Below are 20,301 nucleotides of genomic sequence, written 5' to 3' on the forward strand. Positions count from 1 at the left end.
AAACCGAAAGAACGACCATTGTGAGCGTGATTTTCTGTTAACAGACGATCTTTGGCAGTGTCAACATTACAGAGATGAACAACAAGCAGCGGCGGTTAGCTGCTAAACAACTTAATAACAGACGTGTGTTTTTCTCTCCTGTCCGACCGAGCACATAAAGGAGAGCTGTGTGAAGGCAGCTGGTAAGAAAGATACACCTGTGGTTAGCTAGAGGTTTGGCTAGTTAGCTAAACTGATTAGCTTATCTTTAGCTAGCAGGATTGACAGTTATCTAGCTAACAACAGCTAGTGACAGATGGTGACACCTGCCACAGGTAGCAAAAAATGGATGTTATCATTTGGGAGTAAATGAAGCATGTACAAGTATTTTAAAACACTTGAAAAGGAAACCATTACTGCTTTCATTTGGACTCATTTTGTTGTTGTTTTCTCCTTCAAAAGGAAAGGAAAACTGACTTGTTAATGCATTGACAGCAACGTTAAAGCTAGCATGACGGTTTCCCGCTAATGGTGTGTGTTTTGTTCGACAGCACCAGCGTCAAAGATGGAGACATAAACCCCCTGATGGAGAGGAAGAGGTATGTCTGTGTCTCTAAGAAAGGATTATTCTGCTCGACACATGTTGTTGCTGGCAGGCTTGGTGTGACCCCCATGTGATGCCGCCTACAGGAGCACACTTCTGCTTTCCCCCACAACACATCTGTTGTTCAGATGCTGCACAGGAGAGGGGACTGAGTTCTGCTTTATGTACTTTCACTCGTGTCTGACCCAATACTGTATTTGCTGTCTGGTTTGCTGAATGAAGGACATTATGTTCTCATGACATTTCTGTTAGCAGCCCTTAGGGGTACCTTTCATACAGTTTACAAAAGATGAGCAAATCGTTTGGGAGGATCCTCCATCATTTTGGCACCTGATGGTTCATTACAAATCTGGTTGACATGCTATATTTTCCAATGAGTGATTTCCAACTCTACTTTTCATGGTGTAAAAGTACATGTTATATTGCCTATTTAGTATGTTTATGCTAGTGCAAAAAGTACATTATCTGAAGTGCAATAGTTTACTCTTCTTATATTGCAATATTACATTATATTTACTCTGCGTCTGGGTTTGTTTCTTTGCTTTTGCGGTATTCTGGACTTTTATATGCCCCGCACTGATCAGGAGTACACTACTTTTTTTTAATATCCTATTCAATGACCATAAAGGCTTTCTATTTTATTTCTATTTGACTAATTCTGTTTGTTGTTGTTGTCTCTCTCAGCTCCGAGGATGACGGTGGTGGAGAGCGAGGCCTGCTCCATACCTGGAAGGGCTACTCCTGCAGTGTCACCCCAGAAAGGCTGCTCCTCCCTGGGCCGGTCCTTCAGGTCGCCCTGGGAACACGGCATGGCGTTCTGCTGGTTGAAGGTAACGTTTTTTAGAGTAGTTGCATTGACATGTTTTTCAAATGTTTTGGCTCTATTAAGTCAAGATAAATCCTTGTTCTTTGGTCTGGTATTTAAATGTCCTTTTTTCAAATTGCAAACAAAGTCGTATACACATTTGTCTAATGGAGCTTTACATTTTGTACAAATCAACAAATATTAACAACAGTGTTATACAAATGAATATAATATAGGATCCAGGACGATGTTCATGACATAATAGCTTCCTCTAAATATCTGCTTTTCTAAAACGTTTCATAAGAAAACCTCCATTATCATCTTTTGATTTTGTTGCTGTTGTTGCTCCAAATTCAGGAGGGCAGGTGTACAGTTTTGGGGAGTTACCATGGAAGCAGAGTCAGGTGTCGGAGCCGTCGAAGCCCACCCTGGAGGGGGCGCTCAGCGGGCAGCGGGTGGTCAGCGTCGCAGCCGGAAGCTTCCACAGCGGGGCGGTGACGGAGGACGGGGGGGTCCACATGTGGGGGGACAACAGCTCGGGACAGTGCGGGCTCTCGGGCCTCAACAGCGTCCCCAACCCCACTCCGGTCGCTCTGCTGGACTCCGACAACGCCCCCCCGCAAACGGTCCCGGTGCTGGAGCTGGCCTGCGGCGGGGGGCACACCCTGGCTCTGTCGGCGCAGCGGGAGGTGTGGGCCTGGGGCAGCGGCTCTCAGCTGGGCCTCAACGTCTCCGTCTTCCCCGTCTGGAAACCCCAGAAGGTGGAGCACTTTGCGGGGAGGTGTGTGTTACAGGTGGCCTGCGGGGCCTCGCACAGCCTGGCTCTGGTGCGCTGCCTGGGCCCCCAGGACCTCCACCGGCCCCCTGTGGACAAATGCAGACAGTGTCACCAGCTGCTGTACACCATGACGGACAAGGAGGACCACGTCATCATCTCTGACGGGCACTACTGCCCCCTCAGGGTGGAGCTGACGGAGGACGAGGCCCCTGCTCTTACACAAGGGCTCAAAACAGAGCCCCCCCTCCCCTCACACACCTCCACCCCTGACCCCTTCTCTGACCCCGCTCAGGACTCGGAGAAAGGACAGGAGTCAGCGCTCGCAAATGGAGGACCCCCAGCCTCAGGCTCTGACCCCTCGGCTGAATCTAAAGAAGGAGGTGTTTCGGGGGTCAAGAGTTCACCGTATCCAGATGAGCAGGCCGTCAAAGAATACCTGAAGAAGCTGACGGAGGCCGAGCAGGTCACCAAGGTAACAGCTGGAGGAGCGCACTCTGTAGGGAAAAAAGAACATCATTGTTAGCTTAATCAATAATTGTGAATCTCTTATATTACCATTTGCTCTGTGTCTGTCTTCCAGCCCTCAGCAGGGGCTCTGACCCCCTCAAGCTCCACCCTCAACAGCCTGGTGGCCTCCTGCGCCTCCGCAGTGGGGGAGCGGGTCGCCTCCACCTACGAGGCCCTGTCGCTGAAGAAGATGATGACCTACCTCCCCTCAGGAGTGGCGAGGTCCGGCGTCCCCGCAGGGATAACGGGGGTCTTGGTGGGCGACACCACCGCGGAGCGCGTCCGCCTCGAAGACTCCACCCAGGCCAAGAAGAGCTCCAGCACCGGGGACATCCGCGAGGAGGAGGCGGAGGGTCTGCGGCGCCGCCTCTCTCTGCCGGGACTCCTCTCTCAGGGTAGATACGCTGTTCACGTCTTATCCAACTCCTATACCCTGCTGCGTAAGTACTGTGTGTGTGTGTGTGTGTGTGTGTGTGTGTGTGTGTGTGTGTGTGTGTGTGTGTGTGTGTGTGTGTGTGTGTGTGTGTGTGTGTGTGTGTGTGTGTGTGTGTGTGTGTGTGTGTGTGTGTGTGTGTGTGTGTGTGTGTGTGTGTGTGTGTGTGTGTGTGTGTGTGTGTGTGTGTGTGTGTGTGTGTGTGTGTGTGTGTGTGTGTGTGAGGCTTGTCTAGTGTCACACCTTGTGCGCAGTCGAGTCTTTTTGTGTTCTTTGTATGTCATTTATATCTACTTTTAAAACAAGATGTCGTAGAAAGTACCCATTTCTTCCTGAAGGCCATCTCTGTAGTTTTAATAACTTCTTCAGTTATTGTAATTAATGCTACACCTACTGCCTTATACTGAGAAAGGGTATTATAGATTTGAATGTTCTATAAGTTATTATTTGACTTTAGAATTATTCAGATCATTTTTAATGTGATTGATAGTGTTCGTCGTTTAGTTTCAGGTTAATGTAGTTCTTATTTAGTTTCACTTTTTGTATGTTTAGTTAAGTTTCAGTTTTTCAGAAAGGTTTACTTTCACTTTTTGTTCTGGTTTAGTTTCAGATTTGATTTGTAGTTAAGTTTCATTCTTTATATATTTTTCCTGCAGTCATATATTATAGTGAAACACTTTTAAAGGGTTAAAAACAATGGCTTTATTCGTTTGTAACTGGGTTTTGTTTATGTTAGTTGTTTTAATAAATACAATTAATTGTAGTATTTCAGTTTATAAAAATCTAGTTTACTGCTTATTTCAATTTCACTTGTAGTTATAGTGTAAAATAATACCCCCGTACATAGTCCCTGTCTTCCGTGTGGCTAATGATTATTTGTGAATATTGATTAACTGAGGGCTAAATGGACAAAATGCTATATTTACGGTGCTCCATCAAAGGTGCAAAGTTGTGACCCAGGACTGAATCTTTGTGTCCTGCGTCTCATTGTGAGTCCAGACTCAGCGGGGGTCTGAATGGTCTCCTTTGTGGGATTAAAACACTGAGGAAATGCAGATTGATATTTAGGGATTTTCAATGATCAAGGAAAGGTTGGAGGATTGAGCAGATTGAAAGTGTTAGGGGTGATAGAAAGAGAGAACAGGTGCATTGGGGGAAAAGCTTTCTGTGACCCCTTAGTCATCATATCTCTGCTCCTCATAGAAAGACTAGATCTTTGCTGTAGATTTCATCATCTGTGTTGGGCTGGGATATATTCAAGTCAGTGTTTAAGGATAAAAGATCAAATTTAACAAGGACATTTTCTGACAAATCCTGAAGACTCTAAAGTTAAAATAAAAACATAAAAAGATGCAGAGACATGGCAACGAATATCCTCACATCCAGGAATTAAATGACAGCCTGGATAAACACTGTAGTTTCAATCATGCATCAGTGTTTGTTCTGCAGGCTGCCTCTCACTGTGTGTCTGCTGTTTGACCTTTGGTGTGACCTTGTTCACTGAGCGTCACTGATGTTTCTGTGCAGCTATGTTTTGGTTTTGAACACATATTGATTTCTTCTGAACTTTGCACCTGAGATGAATCCAGTGAAGTTTCTGTCATCATCATATTTACATTCAATCGGAGAGTATTTCTCTTTTATGCTCCTTTTATACTTCAAATTCTCTGTTTCTCAGATGCATATATTGTACTTTTTACTTCACTACATTTACAACTTTCCAATTACAATTTTTAATTCCATTCCTGTTCATCAAAAACAAAGAAAACTATTGAATTGAAAAGTTTGTAATAAACTGCATTTAATTAATTATTGTGCGCTCACAGTGTCCCCGCGGCTGCTGAGGAGAGCCGGACGCCCCAGGATGCGTGCAGTGGACCTCACCCCTCTGGGGGGGGCGTTCCCTGAGGCCCAGGAGGTGTTCCCCACCCTGCAGACGGAGGTGTGGAGCTGGGGCCAGGGCGAGGACGGACAGCTGGGGCATGGAGACAATCTGGCCAGGTTGGAGGAAGTCTCTTGTCACTGCAAAAAAGGACTATCCTATATCAGGAGTGTCCAAACTGCAAATTCTAAAAGTATAATGGAATATGGGCCACACCTGAAATGTGTGCTTGTCTTATATTGCTTCTTAAATATATATGAAAACATATATTACACAGTTTTCATTGTTGTTGTTATGTCAGTGTCAATAAAGCCGAAATGACATGTATTTTAGTGTTTATTGAACGTTTCTGACAGCAGTGTCTGTGTGTCTGTGTCTGTGTGCAGGTTACAGCCTCTGTGCATCAAGAGTCTGAACAGTAAGGAGGTGGTGCGGGTGGAGGCCGGCGCTCACCATTCCCTCGCTCTCACTGCTCAGTCTCAGGTGAGCCAGGCACCTCGATTTAAAAAAAAAAAAAAAAAAAAAAAAAAAAATTCAATGATTTGTTGTCTTACTTACCAGTCTGCAAAGAACCATTTTTTCCTTTGAAAATGTAATGATCATAATATATTTTCTTTAATCCATGTGTATATCTGAGATTTGCTGAAGGTCTTTAAATAATAATTATTTAAAATAAATATGATTTTCTATTGTTTTATTATTTGTATTCATGGTGCATTTCTTAAAAATATTTTACAATTTAAATTAAAAAATAATGAATTACTTCTTTTTGTCATTATTTTTATTATATTTTGTGTTATATCTTTTAATCCTGTTTTAAATCATTTTGATCATTTCATGGTTTGTTGTGCATTGGTCTCAAATTGATGATTTGTTTTTGCTGGGTTTTTTTCTACAGTCCACACTTATTCCTCCTTCTTATTTTCAGCTTGTAGTTAACCTTTAAACACTTTGAACTGACTCACCTCAGTATACAAATAAAGTATGCTTCATTCTTGCCAAATCTTTTAGGTGTTTTCCTGGGGAAGTAACACTTGTGGTCAGCTGGGACACACGGAGTCACCCAGCACCGTCCCCCGACTCGCAAAGGTCAGAAACAAACTTCCTTTCCATTACAAACACACAGAAAGACACAGATAAATGCATACACTTTAATCTCTCCCCCCCCCCCACAGCTATCAGAGGGGATCCGGGTCTGGGACGTGAGCGCCGGAGAGAAACACACCCTGCTGCTCGCAGACGGAGACTGCTACCGGCCAATCATCTACTACAGTGGGCAGCAGGTGACGGAGGGGGTGGAGGAGAGCCACGCCAAGGAGCAGGGTCAACAGGAGGAGGAGGGGGGGGAGGAGGAGCAGAGGGCGGGGGGCTACACCCGGCAGCCTGTACTGCTCCCTTTCTGCATTGACGTAAGCACAACGTTACTGGAATTAAAAAATAATAAATGCAAAACAAACAATCACTTGATGTGAAAGTGTCTCTCTCGTGTTTGCAGCTCGGCTATGTGAGCAACGTGTTTGCCGGCGGCCAGCGCTGCGTGGTGCTGCTGGACAGGAACGTGATGGGCTTCATCGCCAGCCTCCACGAGCTCGCCGCCGCCGAGAGGAAGTTCTACTGCAAGCTGAGCAACATCAAGACGCAGATAATACGCCCCCTGCTGGAGCTAGGTACTAGAAGAACACAGAAAAAAACGCCTATAACCATATTTCTCAATCTCTTTGGGTAAATATATTTCCTTGCCTGTCTTCCTCCAGAGTCCCTGAGCTCGGCCCTGGGTCCGGTGGTCCTCGGGCTGCTGCAGACGGTGGCGGGTAGGTTCAGTCTCCTGTGTCACCTGACCGGACAGCACGCCGCCAGCCTCACTGGGAACCTGCGGCGTGTCCGTGACGTCAAGAGCCTCCTCGTCCTCGAACACGCCGACATCTTCCTCGACTCTTACAGCGAGTAAGCTTTAAAAAATAGAGACATTTGAAGGTCACATATCAAGCAAAAATAACACCTTTTCAGGGCTTTTCTTGTTCTTTCTACTGCATATGAACACAGTCAAGTGGTATAAAACGTTCAAAAACAACATATTTCTTCCATTTGAGTGCCTTTCCAAAACATACGTGTTTCAAAGAGCCTTCCCTGATTTACTTTAATTTAATTTCCTTTTTCTAACCTAGGCTTTTTTTATTCATTGCTTTATTTATGACTTGTTAGTTTTCATTTTTCATATCTTTGTGAAGCACTTTGTAAACAGTTAAAAAGTTATTTTAAAATTAATATTGTCTCTAAAATGAAAGGTACTGCAGCGCTGTGGGCAACTTGCAAGTGATGGGGGGTTTCCAGACCCTGACCAAACCCTCAATGTGAGTACACACACACACACACACACACACACACACACACACACAAATATGACAGTAAATGCTGAGTAAATCACATGATCAACACTAACTCTTGCTGATTTCCTTTGTAGAGACTTCTTTGGGAAGAGTCCCGAGCTGCTGAAGAAGCTGTCTGAATGCAGCGAGGAGACCCCCACCGTGGCCGACCTGCTGGGGGCGCTCTTCTACCTCCCAACTCGCCACATGCACGAGTACGGCCGCCTGCTGCTCAAACTGGCAACCTGCTTTGAAGTGGTGGGTCAGACAAACACAACGACAACATGCTTTACTTCTGTTGGTATGCCTATAATGTTTGAAATGTTATTTGACTATAATTGACCACTGATGGAAGATATATGTTTTTGATTTGAAGATTATTTGCAAGCATTTATCTATCTATATCTATCCTTAGTGTTTTTCTTTCCTACATTTAAAGGGACAGTTCACCCCAAAATCATAATTGCATAAATTGTTTCTCTTACCTATAGTGCTACTTTTTAATCCATGCTACTAGTTTGGTAGAAAGAAAATAGTTCCTACTGTAGTAGACATACAACTCACAACAAGCTCTCTAGATTATTTTAAAAAACAGGTTAATGAGTTGGAAATAATTTAAAATAATTCATCTTAAATGCTTTCAAAATGTTGAGATTTTGAGCTCAAATCTTTGTAAATGTGCGTATATTTGTATTAGTAAAATCACCAGAATCTGACTCTTTTTAGCACATTCTACATTCAATATTTCTGTGTGTTTGTGTGTGTTCGTTCAGAGCTCCGATGACTACCAGAGGCTGCAGGACAGCTGCTCCAAATTTGAAGCCTTAGCTCTTAAACTGAAGAGGAAGAGGAAGGACGCCGAATACACCTTCCACTTCTGGAAGAGCTTCCCCGGCAAAATGACGGTAAACTCCCAGAGTGTGTGTGTCCTTCACAATGAGTCCTGGAAGGGTCACATGATGTCACGTTTTGCTGAACGTTTTTTTTCCGACAGGACTCTCTGAGGAAGCCTTATCGCCGGCTCATCTGCGAGAGCAGCAACAAAGCGCTGACGCTGCAGAACGCCGGCAGGTTCTCCGTCAACTGGTTCATCGTCTTCAATGACGCTCTGGTCCACGCGCAGGTGAGCTACACACACACACACTTTCCATCATGTCCTTTTACCTGTTTGAAGCCGTCACCTTTGGGCTCTGTAACTCGGTGTGTTTTAAGCGTTTGTGTGTGCTTGCCTCCGTGCTGTCAGGGCGTGTCACCTTGTAAAAATCTCGTAAGTATGCAGCCAGAAGCAAATGTCAGCTCAGCGACCTTTACCCCCCCCCCCCCCTGTACCCTTTTCTTCTGTGTGTGTGTGAAGGGCTCAGGGCTCAGGGCTCTGTGTCATAGGATTCAGCCCTAAAACACATGACAAACACACACACATAAAACATCTGAGCGTTCATTTGGCACCAAATATATGAATGAGGTTGTGGACCATCGCTAAAACACATTTCTTTGTTTAAATAATTGGACACAAGTGTTGTTAGATAGATGTTTGAAACTTTATTTGTATCCCCAGTTTACTTTTAATGTCCATACATTAACTGATGTTATATTACATACTCTGGAAAATCTATATTTATAACATTACGTTTTTTTTTTCTGTTTGTTTTCTGGCTTATCCATCAAATGAAATAACTTACAAATTAAGGATACCCTGAATCCAGTGCTCTCATGCTATATGAATCTTCAAAAATATATGAATCGCTGCAAATATTTCCCCTCTAATACTGACTGTAAGAAATAGGAGATAACAACCAAAGTACTGATTCAAAATGTCCGCTGATACGCAGCCCTATCCCCACCTTCCTCCTCCGTCTGCTCTCTACCTGCATGGACAAATGAACAAAACCATTTCGTTTTATTCTCATACATTATGTGTTGCTCTTCTGTTGCCTCATTGCAACCAATCCAGCTGGGAATCTTAAACTGTTAAAAAGTACTACATTCCTGTTTTACTGCTGTTATATAACGGTTGACCTACAGTTACTGGTTCATTTCTCCAAAGCAGTTTCCTTCCCTCTTCTCCCTGTTTGTCTGTTTTTTCTGGGTTTCTCTCTTCCCATTTGCATCCCCCCTCTTTGTCTTCCCCTCCTGTGGTTGTCCCAATACTTTTTGACTGTGTGACTCATTGTTTGACAAAAGAAACGTCTGTAAAAATCAAATCCTCTGAAGGTGAAAACCAAAATGTTAACTTCAAATTCCTGAAGCAGGTTGTACAATTGAAGCTGAGAAAGAAGTGGCTGTGGACTGTGATTGTTCTGCGTGTCTTGTGATGGTGTTGCAGTGAAAGAGTTGCATGAATGCATAATACTACACATGTTGTCTTGCATGCTTCAAATACATGATGTTATTCTCCAAAAGTATAATTAGGTGTTTTGTTGTATTATTTATTGTATGAAATGAATTCCTTACTTTTTGTTTATTGTACTTTTTACTTTTCTTTTAATTAAATACCTTTTCTTCCCCGTTAAATCTGTCTTCCCTTGGTCTATAAGGTATACAAATTAAATACTAACTATTATTAATGTTATGTTATTTCTGGTAAATGTTCTTTAGGTAGAAGAGGTATTTTTGCTAAATTTAAATATATTTCAGTCAATTTCCTTAGACATTTTTTCCTCTCAATTATGACATGCTTATGGAGAAGGCTGAAGTTAACTACTCGGTTGTGTGTAAGGTCAATACACATGTATGTCTTTCAATGTGGTCTTATTCATTACAAATATTAATGATGTTTATTTCCCTTTCTTAACACCTACTTCTCCCCTCTTTCCTCATCCTTTCCCTCATTCTCCACGCCTGTTCCTCCTCCAGTTCTCCACCCATCATGTCTTCCCCTTGGCCACACTTTGGGTGGAGCCCATCCCAGAGGAGAACAGCGGCCTGTGAGTCTGATTAATAGATTATTGTTTTTTGTGTTGAACTGACAAATACCATCAGGAATACCAGATCTTAAAACGTTTTGAAACCTATGAGATGCACATGTACTTAGTCTAACTTCATCTTTACATATCAAGGTTGTATATGTCTTGTTTTGTCGGTACAAAACACAAAGATATTCACTTATAATTATGATAAAGGTCATTAAATGTGTGTGTGTGTGTGTGTGTGTGTGTGTGTGTGTGTGTGTGTGTGTGTGTGTGTGTGTGTGTGTGTGTGTGTGTGTGTGTGTGTGTGTGTGTGTGGTGTGTGTGTGTGTGTGTGTGTGTGTGTGTGTGTGTGTGTGTGTGTGTGTGTGTGTGTGTGTGTGTGTGTGTGTGTGTGTGTGTGTGTGTGTGTGTGTGTGTGTGTGTGGTGTGTGTGTGTGTGTGTGTGTGTGTGTGTGTGTGTGTGTGTGTGTGGTGTGTGTGTGTGTGTGTGTGTGTGTGTGTGTGTGTGTGTGTGTGTGTGTGTGTGTGTGTGTGCGCGTGCAGGTATGGGTTAAAGTTGATCACACCAGAGGAGACGTTTGCCCTGCTCGCGTCCTCTCCCACGGAGAAGGTGAATCCTTCAAAGTTACTGATTTACAGACTCTCTCCTTTGGTCATTATAAAATGATTTCTACGTGTAACCCTGTCTCCATTCTCCATATAACCTGTACCACTCCTTAAAAACTGTGCTATATCCGTTCCCAGGCCAAGTGGCTCCGCTCCATCAACCAGGCGGTGGAGCAGGCGCTGGGCGGGGCGGGGCAGGACACCGCCTCCATCGGCTCCGGGTCCAGTCAGAAGACGGAGCCCCCCGTCTCCAGGACCGCCTCCTACACCTTCTATAAGGAGGGGCGGCTGAAAGAGGCCAAGTATGAAGGGCACTGGCTCTCAGGGAAGCCCAACGGCAGGTGGGACACTACACGTCTGCATATGGGTCAAATATTTGTATCCTTGTGCCTAACTGGAAACATTTCTGGCTTTTACGTTTTTCATAGTATTGGCTGTTGTAATGCATCTGAAGTACATTAAAGTGAGGTTTTTTGGAAGTTAAACCTCAGTGCCTAAAAAGTATAAAATCTTTTGCAGCAATTTTTAACCCATTAAAACACGTTTTTTTTTTTAATCCCATGGACATTACAGCAGAAAATCATGCATTTTATTATATCATGCTTTACATCAAAAGCCATGGCTTCAATTTGTACCTTTTACTATTGACTATACATGCTATTTTTGTGTTTTTTGGGGGGATATTACTGGCATTTGAAGGGAAAATCAATCAGAATATGAATGGATATTTGGTCGGGATCATCAGGACTCATTTCGGTTTTTAAATGATTAAACATGTGGATAATATTATTAATTTATAGGGTCATTTTATAGCTGTTTTAGCAAAGGGACATGTTTGTCTCATGAGGTAACAAATATAATTGATCTTGTCATCTGACACTGCATAAAGTCAAATGCAACAAAAAAACATGCAGCTTCTCAAGGGATGATTAGTGATCTTGATGTGTAGTAATGATTTGGATGTTTTTCAGTGGCGTGTTAAAATGGCCTGATGGGAGAATTTACACAGGGACGTTTAAGAACGGACTGGAAGATGGGTGAGTGCATAATGTGTGTGTCTCATTCTTACATGAGCCAGGTGGTTTTTAGCTCCTGTTTCCTAATGCCTATTTGTGTTTTTTTTTGTAGCTTTGGTGAATTTGTGGCTACCAACAAGACGCTCAACAAGAACGATCAATACCAAGGTCACTGGAAAGACGGCAAGATGCACGGCCTCGGGACGTACAGGTGAGTGTGCCTCGAAATGGTGAGGTAGAAACTCTCATTGAGGATAACAAACATAAGATAATAAACCCCCCCTGTGTTTGCAGCTATGCCAGCGGCGAGGTCTACGACGGCTGCTTCCAGGACAGCATGCGACACGGACACGGCATGCTGCGCAGCGGGAAGCTCAACACCTCCTCCCCCAGCGTCTTCATCGGGCAGTGGCTGCAGGACAAGAAGACCGGATACGGAGTCTTTGATGATATCACAAAGTACGCTCATCAGTCCGTTTTATGTTAGAAATGTGGATAAATGACCAGCTCTGACAAGCTTATACAACTGTGTTTAATTTAAGATGTTCAGCTTTATCTTGGTTTTTTACATTTGTCTGTTTTTTCCCAGAGGAGAGAAGTACATGGGCATGTGGCAGGATCACCAGCGGCAGGGCAACGGGGTCGTGGTCACTCAGTTTGGACTTTATTACGAAGGAGCTTTCAAAGAAAATAAGATGATGGTGAGCTCCTCTGTGATTTCAGTCACATATTGTGCTTGGCAGTTTAAGAGACCAACGCTAATGTAGCTATTTTATATATATTTTTTTTTTTGTAATTCCTTCTGTTTTTTCTGTTTTAGGGCACCGGAATCCTGCTGTCCGAGGACGACACCACATACGAGGGGGAATTCTCTGATGACTGGACCCTCAACGGAAAGGTGACAAATGAACACGATGTCAATATAGTGTGTATATTTAACCATTAGCATGTTTTGTTTTTTTTTAAATCACTTTTTCTTAAAAACATTTTGGATCCCAAGTTAATAATACAAATAATTAAAATAAATAGCAGGGGAATAACACAATTGAAGGAACCAAAAACATATAAAGAAATAGTAGTAATGTGTATCAGGGTAGTTAAATGTTCTAATTGTCTCTCCTCTCAGGGTGTGCTCACCATGCCAAACGCTGATTACCTGGAGGGCTCCTTTAACGGGGAATGGGGCTCTGGCCTCAAAGTGACGGGCTCCTACTTCAAACCGCACCTGTTCGACACGGACAAGGACAAGACCCGCGACGTGTAAGCTCACACAGAATCTAGAATGTGCAGAAAAATTGCATTTAATCATGATTAAAGGTCCCCTATTATACTGTTTTAAACAATATATTATAGGTCTCATATATATATATATATATATATACAGAACCTGTCTCTGAAGTGTTTGGCTGAAACAGATCATTGTAGCATCCCATAAACCCCTCTGTTTCATCCCTGTTCCAAAAGTGCTGATTCTGTGTCTGTAGCTTTAAATGCTAATGAGCGGCTGCTGGCCACGCCCCTCTGAGAAGTGATTGGTTGAAAAAACAAAATGTGGCTCTAGGAGGAGATTCAGGTGATAAGGTGGGAGGGGGTTACCTTGGTTGTTTATTGGCTAATGGGTGCACAACCCAAAAAAACATTATGACATCACAAAGTGGCCAAAATCTGATCAGCTAATTTTAGATGGATCAGGACAAAAAGAGACACTTTCAGATTCTCTTAACACACATTTTTATGTATAAAAGACATGGAAAAGGGAGTTTTTCATAATGTGTGTGTGTGGTGTGTGTGTGTGTGTGTGTGTGTGTGTGTGTGTGTGTGTGTGTGTGTGTGTGTGTGTGTGTGTGTGTGTGTGTGTGTGTGTGTGTGTGTGTGTGTGTGTGTGTGTGTGTGTGTGTGTGTGTGTGTGTGTGTGTGTGTGTGTGTGTGTGTGTGTGTGTGTGTGTGTGTGTGTGTGTGTGTGTGTGTGTGTGTGTGTGTGTGTGTGTGTGTGTGTGTGTGTGTGTGTGTGTGTGTGTGTGTGTGTGTGTGTGTGTGTGTGTGTGTGTGTGTGTGTGTGTGTGTGTGTGTGTGTGTGTGTGTGTGTGTGTGTGTGTGTGTGTGTGTGTGTGTGTGTGTGTGTGGCAGGAAGCTGGGGCGTCTGTGTGTGTGCGCGGAGGACAAGTGGCAGGCGGTGTTCGAGGAGTGCTGGAGTGAGCTGGGCTGTGAGACCCCAGGCCAAGGAGAGAACTGGAGGGCCTGGGAGAACATCGCCATGGCCCTCACAACCAGCCGGAGACTCATCCAGGACAGGTACACACACACACACTCCTGACATTTAGTTTCATTTTACCAGGGAAAAACACGTTTTATTTCAGGGGGTGATGTATATTTTTTGTGTGTTGCAGTCCGGAAGCGTTGTCTCGAAGTCACAGCAGGACCCTGGAGAGTCTGGAGGTGATCCCGCAGCACGAAGGACCAATCACCATGGAGAGATATCACATCATCCGACTCTACCTCATCAAGGTGAGCCCAACTGTGTGCAAACTGATCTGTCAAACACATTTCTTTCTAATGGGATATTTTGCTTATGATACTAACTTCCATATACTTCAATAAAACATGTAATGCTTATGGGATATATTCCATTACATTATGAAATTGCTGATTTTACTTGAATGAAGGATCTGTCTTCTTCTTCAACCTCTAAAGTCCTGGATATAAACAAAATAAAACAAAGCTTGCATTCTCTTGCTCAAATGATCCATTTTGCTTTTATTTGCACACACATAACACTAAATAAAATCCACATAATAAAATCAAAATAAATGTGACAGGAGAGGTGAAAAGCCAGTGTACTCTAGGAAAAAAAAAAAAACTACCAAGACAAACGGAAAACAACCAATCTGTAAACAACAATCAAATTAAAAGTAAGAAATACTTTTAAAAAACCACACTGAGAAAAACAAGAATACAATATTTTTAAACAGTTTGTACATGTGAAGGAAATATTAGACATCATGATCTAAATGTGATGCTGATGTTTTCACCATGAAATGAAATCATCAAATGGAGTAACTGTACCCCACTCCACAGATTTAGCAGTGAAATCATTTTGTCTAGTAACAGTAATATCCCTCCACTTCCTCCAGGCGTGTGACACCCCCCTCCACTCGCTGGGCCGGCTGCTGGAGACCCTGGTGGCGGTGTACAGGATGACCTACGTGGGCGTGGGAGCCAATCGTCGGCTGCTGCCTCAGGCGGTCAACGAGATCAAGTCATACCTCAACCGCATCTTCCTCATCGTCAGGTAACTAACATTCAGTCAGCAAGCTACTGCAAATAGCCCCGATTCAAATGATTGTTCAAAATGGATATCATTTAAAGGTATAATATTTAACACTTGAGCATTAAAATGTGTAGAAAACAGACCTATTTTGTTGAGTTGTGAACTTTACAAACCCTGTTCCAACCCAAAGACACTTTTTATTCTAATCAGGTGAATTATTAGGTCTCCTAAAATTGCATTATTTATATCTCCTTTGCGCAAATGCCAGTGTCGTGTTTTTTTTGCCAAAAGCTGTCATAAATTATTTTTTTCCCGCTTTCAAACCACATTTCTTCCACACAATTTCTATATCTTAGTCATTTTTTCACACTATATTTATAACCGGTGGAAGGATCTATCTTATCATATTGTTTTTTGAATGACTTGTAGTGCTGGAAAATGACCGATTTTGCGTTTAAAATATACATGTTGTATTTTATTTTACTTTTTAATTTGACCTTTATTTTACCAGGATAGGTTTAAGTGTGCTTATGTGTGCTCTGCAGGTTTTTATTCCCAGACCTGCCAGAAGAGGGCGGTCTAATTCCAGAGCCGACCACCAACCTCCAGGACAAGAGGGAGCCGGGCTCCAGCGATGCCCATCTAGAGTCACCTAAACCTGGGTAAGGACGGGGCAAACCACAGGCCTTATTTCAGGGTGTATGCCTCTTTAAGGACTCTGTTGAACCCTCCTGTGTGTTTCCTCCTCAGCCGTGTGGTGAGCAGCTCGGCTCTACTGCTCCCCGTCCTGCTTCCTCGCCTCTACCCCCCCCCTCTTCACCCTCTACGCTCTGGACAAGGAGAAAGAGGACGACGTGTACTGGGAGTGTGTGCTCCGCCTCAACAAGCAGCCCGACCTCGCCCTGCTCGCCTTCCTCGGGGTCCAGCAGTACGTCACAATCTGGATAAACATACAATAAAGAGTGATATGCATGTAAATCCTAAACAATGACTTCCTGTCCGCAGGAAGTTCTGGCCGGTTTCCATTCCCACATCCATGTCTGAACTGGCAGAGAAGCAGCAGGTATGGTTCAAGTTGCTTTACTTTTACCTTAAGATAAAGAAAAAAAGGTAGTTTTTATTTACAGTCACACATTTGATCGAGCATTTCAATATATCTCTGGTTCCAGCTTCTTTATTAGGAATATTTTAAAGTCATTTTGAAAGTAAAGAGAGTATTTTACATCTCTGAAATGTTAGTTGGGAAGTAATCAAGCAATTTTTTTTTTTTTATGTTGAGCCCTTTTTCACAATTTCTTTACATTTTATAGACTGAACAGATAATCCATTAATCTAGAATAACATTTGCAGATTAATCACTAAAATAATAATTGTTCATTTCAAATCAAAAGTCACTTTGCATCTACAGTAGTTTGAATACCTAGCTCATACCAGGGTTCCCACGGATCCTCAAAAAAGTATCTTTGAGCATTAGGAAAAGCGCTTATTATTATTTATTATTAAAAGAGTTTAAGACATTCAATTTAAAAGAGACGGCCATACAAATGCTAAGAAATAATAGGAAGTAGCATTTTATTATTTATTTTTCTTCTGACTTTGCATTGACGAATACAAAAAAATGGGTTAAAGCAATTTGTTTAAAATGGACACAGAGCTGGATAACGGAAACCTTTGAAACAAAATAAAAGTAGGTCTGAGTGGCATTTAAAAATACTTAATTAAACCTGCCCTCAGCTGTAGAAACCTTGTATACAGTATTTTAGTAACAGTTTTTCCACCGTGAATAAAAGGTGTGTCTTCTGGTCTTCAGGTCCTGTCCAGCACTAAGGACGCCTGCTTCGCCTCGGCAGTGGAAACACTACAACAGATCAGGTACGGAACAACTTTAAAACGAGTTAAAATCACATCTAAAGAGCTGTTTTTAAAATCTATATTTCTTGTTTGTTTGCAGCACAACCTTCACCCCGTCAGACAAGCTGCAGGTGATCCAGCTCACCTTCGAGGAGATCACTCAGGCCGTGCAGTCGCTGCTGAAGCAGGACTTCCTGTGGTCCATGGACGACCTTTTCCCCGTCTTCCTCTACGTGGTGCTGCGTGCCAGGTCAGCGCCAAACCAAACCCAATCACACACTAATACACAAATAATATGATGATGAGACAACAGAGAGATTTGTTTTATTGTAGGCCAAGAGTCAATGTTGATAGTGAAAGAAAACACACAGGCTTTTACCAAACAATTAATAATCTGCTACTTTTTATATATACTGTATCTATATTGCTACTGAGCTGTTTAGTGTAGTTCCAAAAAAAGCAGTTTTAAAGTTCTTGAATCTTATGAAATTTATAATGTTTTGTCCTAAGAATCCGAAATTTGGGGTCAGAGGTCAGCCTGATTGAAGACCTGATGGACCCCTGCGTGCAGCACGGAGAGCACGGTATCATGTTTACCACACTCAAGGTAACACACACACACACACACACACACACACACACACACACACACACACACACACACACACACACACTCTTCTCGTAATAAGTGACTTTATTATCTCACAGAATATTTGTAGGTTTATTTTCTCTTAAATGTGAGTTTTCTCTACCCCAGTAGTTATTATATATATTTGAAATGGCTCTTATACTAAATAAAAGTGTCTTCTCCACCTTCAGGCGTGTTACTACCAGATCCAGCATGAGAAGATCACCTAAGAAATGATTGGGCGTAAACTTCCTGCTGTCCCGACCCACAATCTCGGCCAACCAGAGGGCCAGGATCAGCCAGGCTTCAGGATGACGGACCGGAGCACCAACCAATGGGAAGCGAAGGATCATATGAACAGGTTGCCCACAGCTCCATCTGCTGCTGTCATGGAGACGGGCACACAAACACACACAGTCTCCTTTTTTTTTTTATTATTTACCCTTCTTCTCCTCTGATGGATCATGGAAATGTGAATATTGTCTGTGTTGAGCCACTACATGCCGTCCAGTTTAAACCGGTCCGACTGACTTCCTGTGGGAAATCCTGAGGAAGGGTACGTTAGTTACCTGGGAGGAAATTCAAGCTCGAACGATTTTTCTTTTCAGTGCCAATGGACCAAGTTGGCTCTTGAGTTTCTCTGCACACTGTGAGATATGGCACCTATTTTTCTTCTGTGAAATACGTACATTTTTCAGCATGAAACAAACACTTTATGGCACAGAAAACGTTCCTTTTTAACCTCCAGTGTTTCAGCCAGTTACTATCTGAATAAATACCTTGAAAGCACGACACTTTAAGGAACTGACACACTTTTTACGAAGTGTCCGGGACATCGATATGTTTACAGCTAGCTCAATTTCCTCCACTAACACAAAAGAAACTTCACCAACTGACGTACATGTGATTCATGCTTTATCTCAAGTGTTTTCAAACCGTTTTACAAGAGAATAGACCCCAAGGATAACTTGATGGTTTAACAAATGCTTTACAAGTATCTCTGAGGTTTATCTGTTTGATACTGTATCATCAACATAAACTGGCTTGGCTATTATTCTAAAATGACATCTCCTGTTACACCAAGTGGCAGCAGAATAGCGTTAAACACAGTTAGTGGCTGTATTAGCCGACTTTAAGTCCCTTTTTTTGGTAGCCAACCAGCGACTCCGATTTCCCAAACATTTATCGCCACAAACACTGACAGTTTCTACGAGATAAATCACAACCAGGACTTGTTGAAGATATGGCACATGTGATTCTTAAAGCAACATGCATATGTTTCTCAGTTTTAACAAGTAAGTGTTCCTTTCATATGAAGCAAAAATCATCCTTTTCTGAAGCCAAATAATCCTTTTTAAAGCAGAAAGCTGGAAACAGGGTTGCCATAATTAACATAAATGAATGCTAACATGTTTTATGCACTCAATGCCTGTAATGTTGTTGAATTAGTAAACTGCAGGTCGCTTCACATCCCCTTTATTCCCACTAAAATCCAAGAGAAAAATATATTTTGGGAGACACTCATCGCCCTAAAATGAATCAGAAGAGTGTGTATTAACTGTTTGTGACGGTAACAGTGTTCATTACAGGCAGGGAGAACAATTGGCACATCAATCAGGAAACTACAGCTCTAACTGTCAGACAATGTCGCTTATTTGTGATATGCGTCACACATGTGAGTTTATGAAAGGGCTTAAGAGGGGATTCAGAGGGATCCCAGCCATCATTTTTAATATCATGGCTTTTGTTTTCTCACATGGTTTAACAATTGCAAAGCCCGCGGATCAGAAGCCTCGTTTTGAAGGGATACATTTAGGTGAAGCTGCTCTTTTCCCCGCAGGATTATTAATATCTACGGAAAGCGGGCGAAAAAATGATTTGAATTGAAAGCTGCATGTCCTTAACTAAAAACGTTCATCTTTGGCTGTTAAACTGATAGAATGTTGAAGACAGAGCTTCGAACTGTTAGGATATTATTAAGACTCTTCCATGGTTTGAGCTCTTTTTCTGCTGAGACCGTTTGTGCCTGACGATCTTCTTCAAGGATTTAATTCCCAAAATGCAACACTTTCCCTTTCCAAAAATGCCTCCATTGTGAAATGATTCTGTCACCCAGAGACATCTTTATTTAACTGAGAGACAACACTTCCTGTTCAGTTCAGTGTTAATGTGTGACTTTTTTAAATGTCGAAGGATAAAGTTGTATTTTCAATTGACGTAAAAACTGACTTTCAACCAAACTACTCATACAAAACTGCACGTTTATGGAAAACGGTTAACTGACTCAAATACATGAAGTGTTATTTTAAATCCGCTCTGAATGGTTATCGATATAAACTGAAGGTTATTGTTCATAAGCTCATGTTGGGTTCATGTCCTCGACACATGTTTACTTTTCAAAATGCCGCGCACAGGTCTAATGTTCCTTCATTCTGTGTTCAAATGACTGTTCTCTCACTTTGGTGTTTACTAGTTGACATTTTGTGTTTGAGCTGGCTGACTCCCACTTTGTTTGTCTTTTACAATGTATTGTACCTGTAAATACTTACAGAGGGCAATAAACTATTCGATGGATGTTGCTACCTAATCTGCTTTTACCGTTTTATTCCTACAAATTGTAATGCAAAAATAATCCAAATTGAATTGTTGCTAAGCCTTTTCTGCTTCCA

General features: G+C 42.4%; 1 protein-coding gene across 1 annotated transcript; it reads left to right on the forward strand.

The window, feature by feature from the left end:
- Positions 1-55: 55 nt before the first annotated feature.
- LOC117477411 (alsin-like) lies at positions 56-20,219 on the forward strand. The gene is given in 36 exon segments (XM_034124069.1): positions 56-182; positions 531-578; positions 1,268-1,413; positions 1,746-2,638; positions 2,747-3,113; positions 4,933-5,107; positions 5,375-5,471; positions 6,000-6,077; positions 6,164-6,397; positions 6,484-6,655; positions 6,743-6,932; positions 7,274-7,339; positions 7,450-7,612; positions 8,128-8,259; positions 8,349-8,477; positions 8,598-8,621; positions 10,208-10,278; positions 10,807-10,873; positions 11,008-11,210; positions 11,841-11,906; positions 11,998-12,096; positions 12,180-12,344; positions 12,475-12,586; positions 12,706-12,783; positions 13,012-13,145; positions 14,013-14,177; positions 14,273-14,390; positions 15,017-15,174; positions 15,699-15,815; positions 15,904-15,958; positions 15,960-16,081; positions 16,159-16,216; positions 16,964-17,025; positions 17,105-17,254; positions 17,515-17,611; positions 17,824-20,219. Coding segments are annotated over 35 exon segments (5,016 nt in total). The 5' UTR covers positions 56-182; positions 531-564; the 3' UTR covers positions 17,863-20,219.
- Positions 20,220-20,301: the final 82 nt, after the last annotated feature.

The sequence above is a fragment of the Trematomus bernacchii genome, unplaced genomic scaffold, assembly GCF_902827165.1.
Source record: "Trematomus bernacchii unplaced genomic scaffold, fTreBer1.1, whole genome shotgun sequence".
NCBI lineage: Eukaryota > Metazoa > Chordata > Actinopteri > Perciformes > Nototheniidae > Trematomus > Trematomus bernacchii.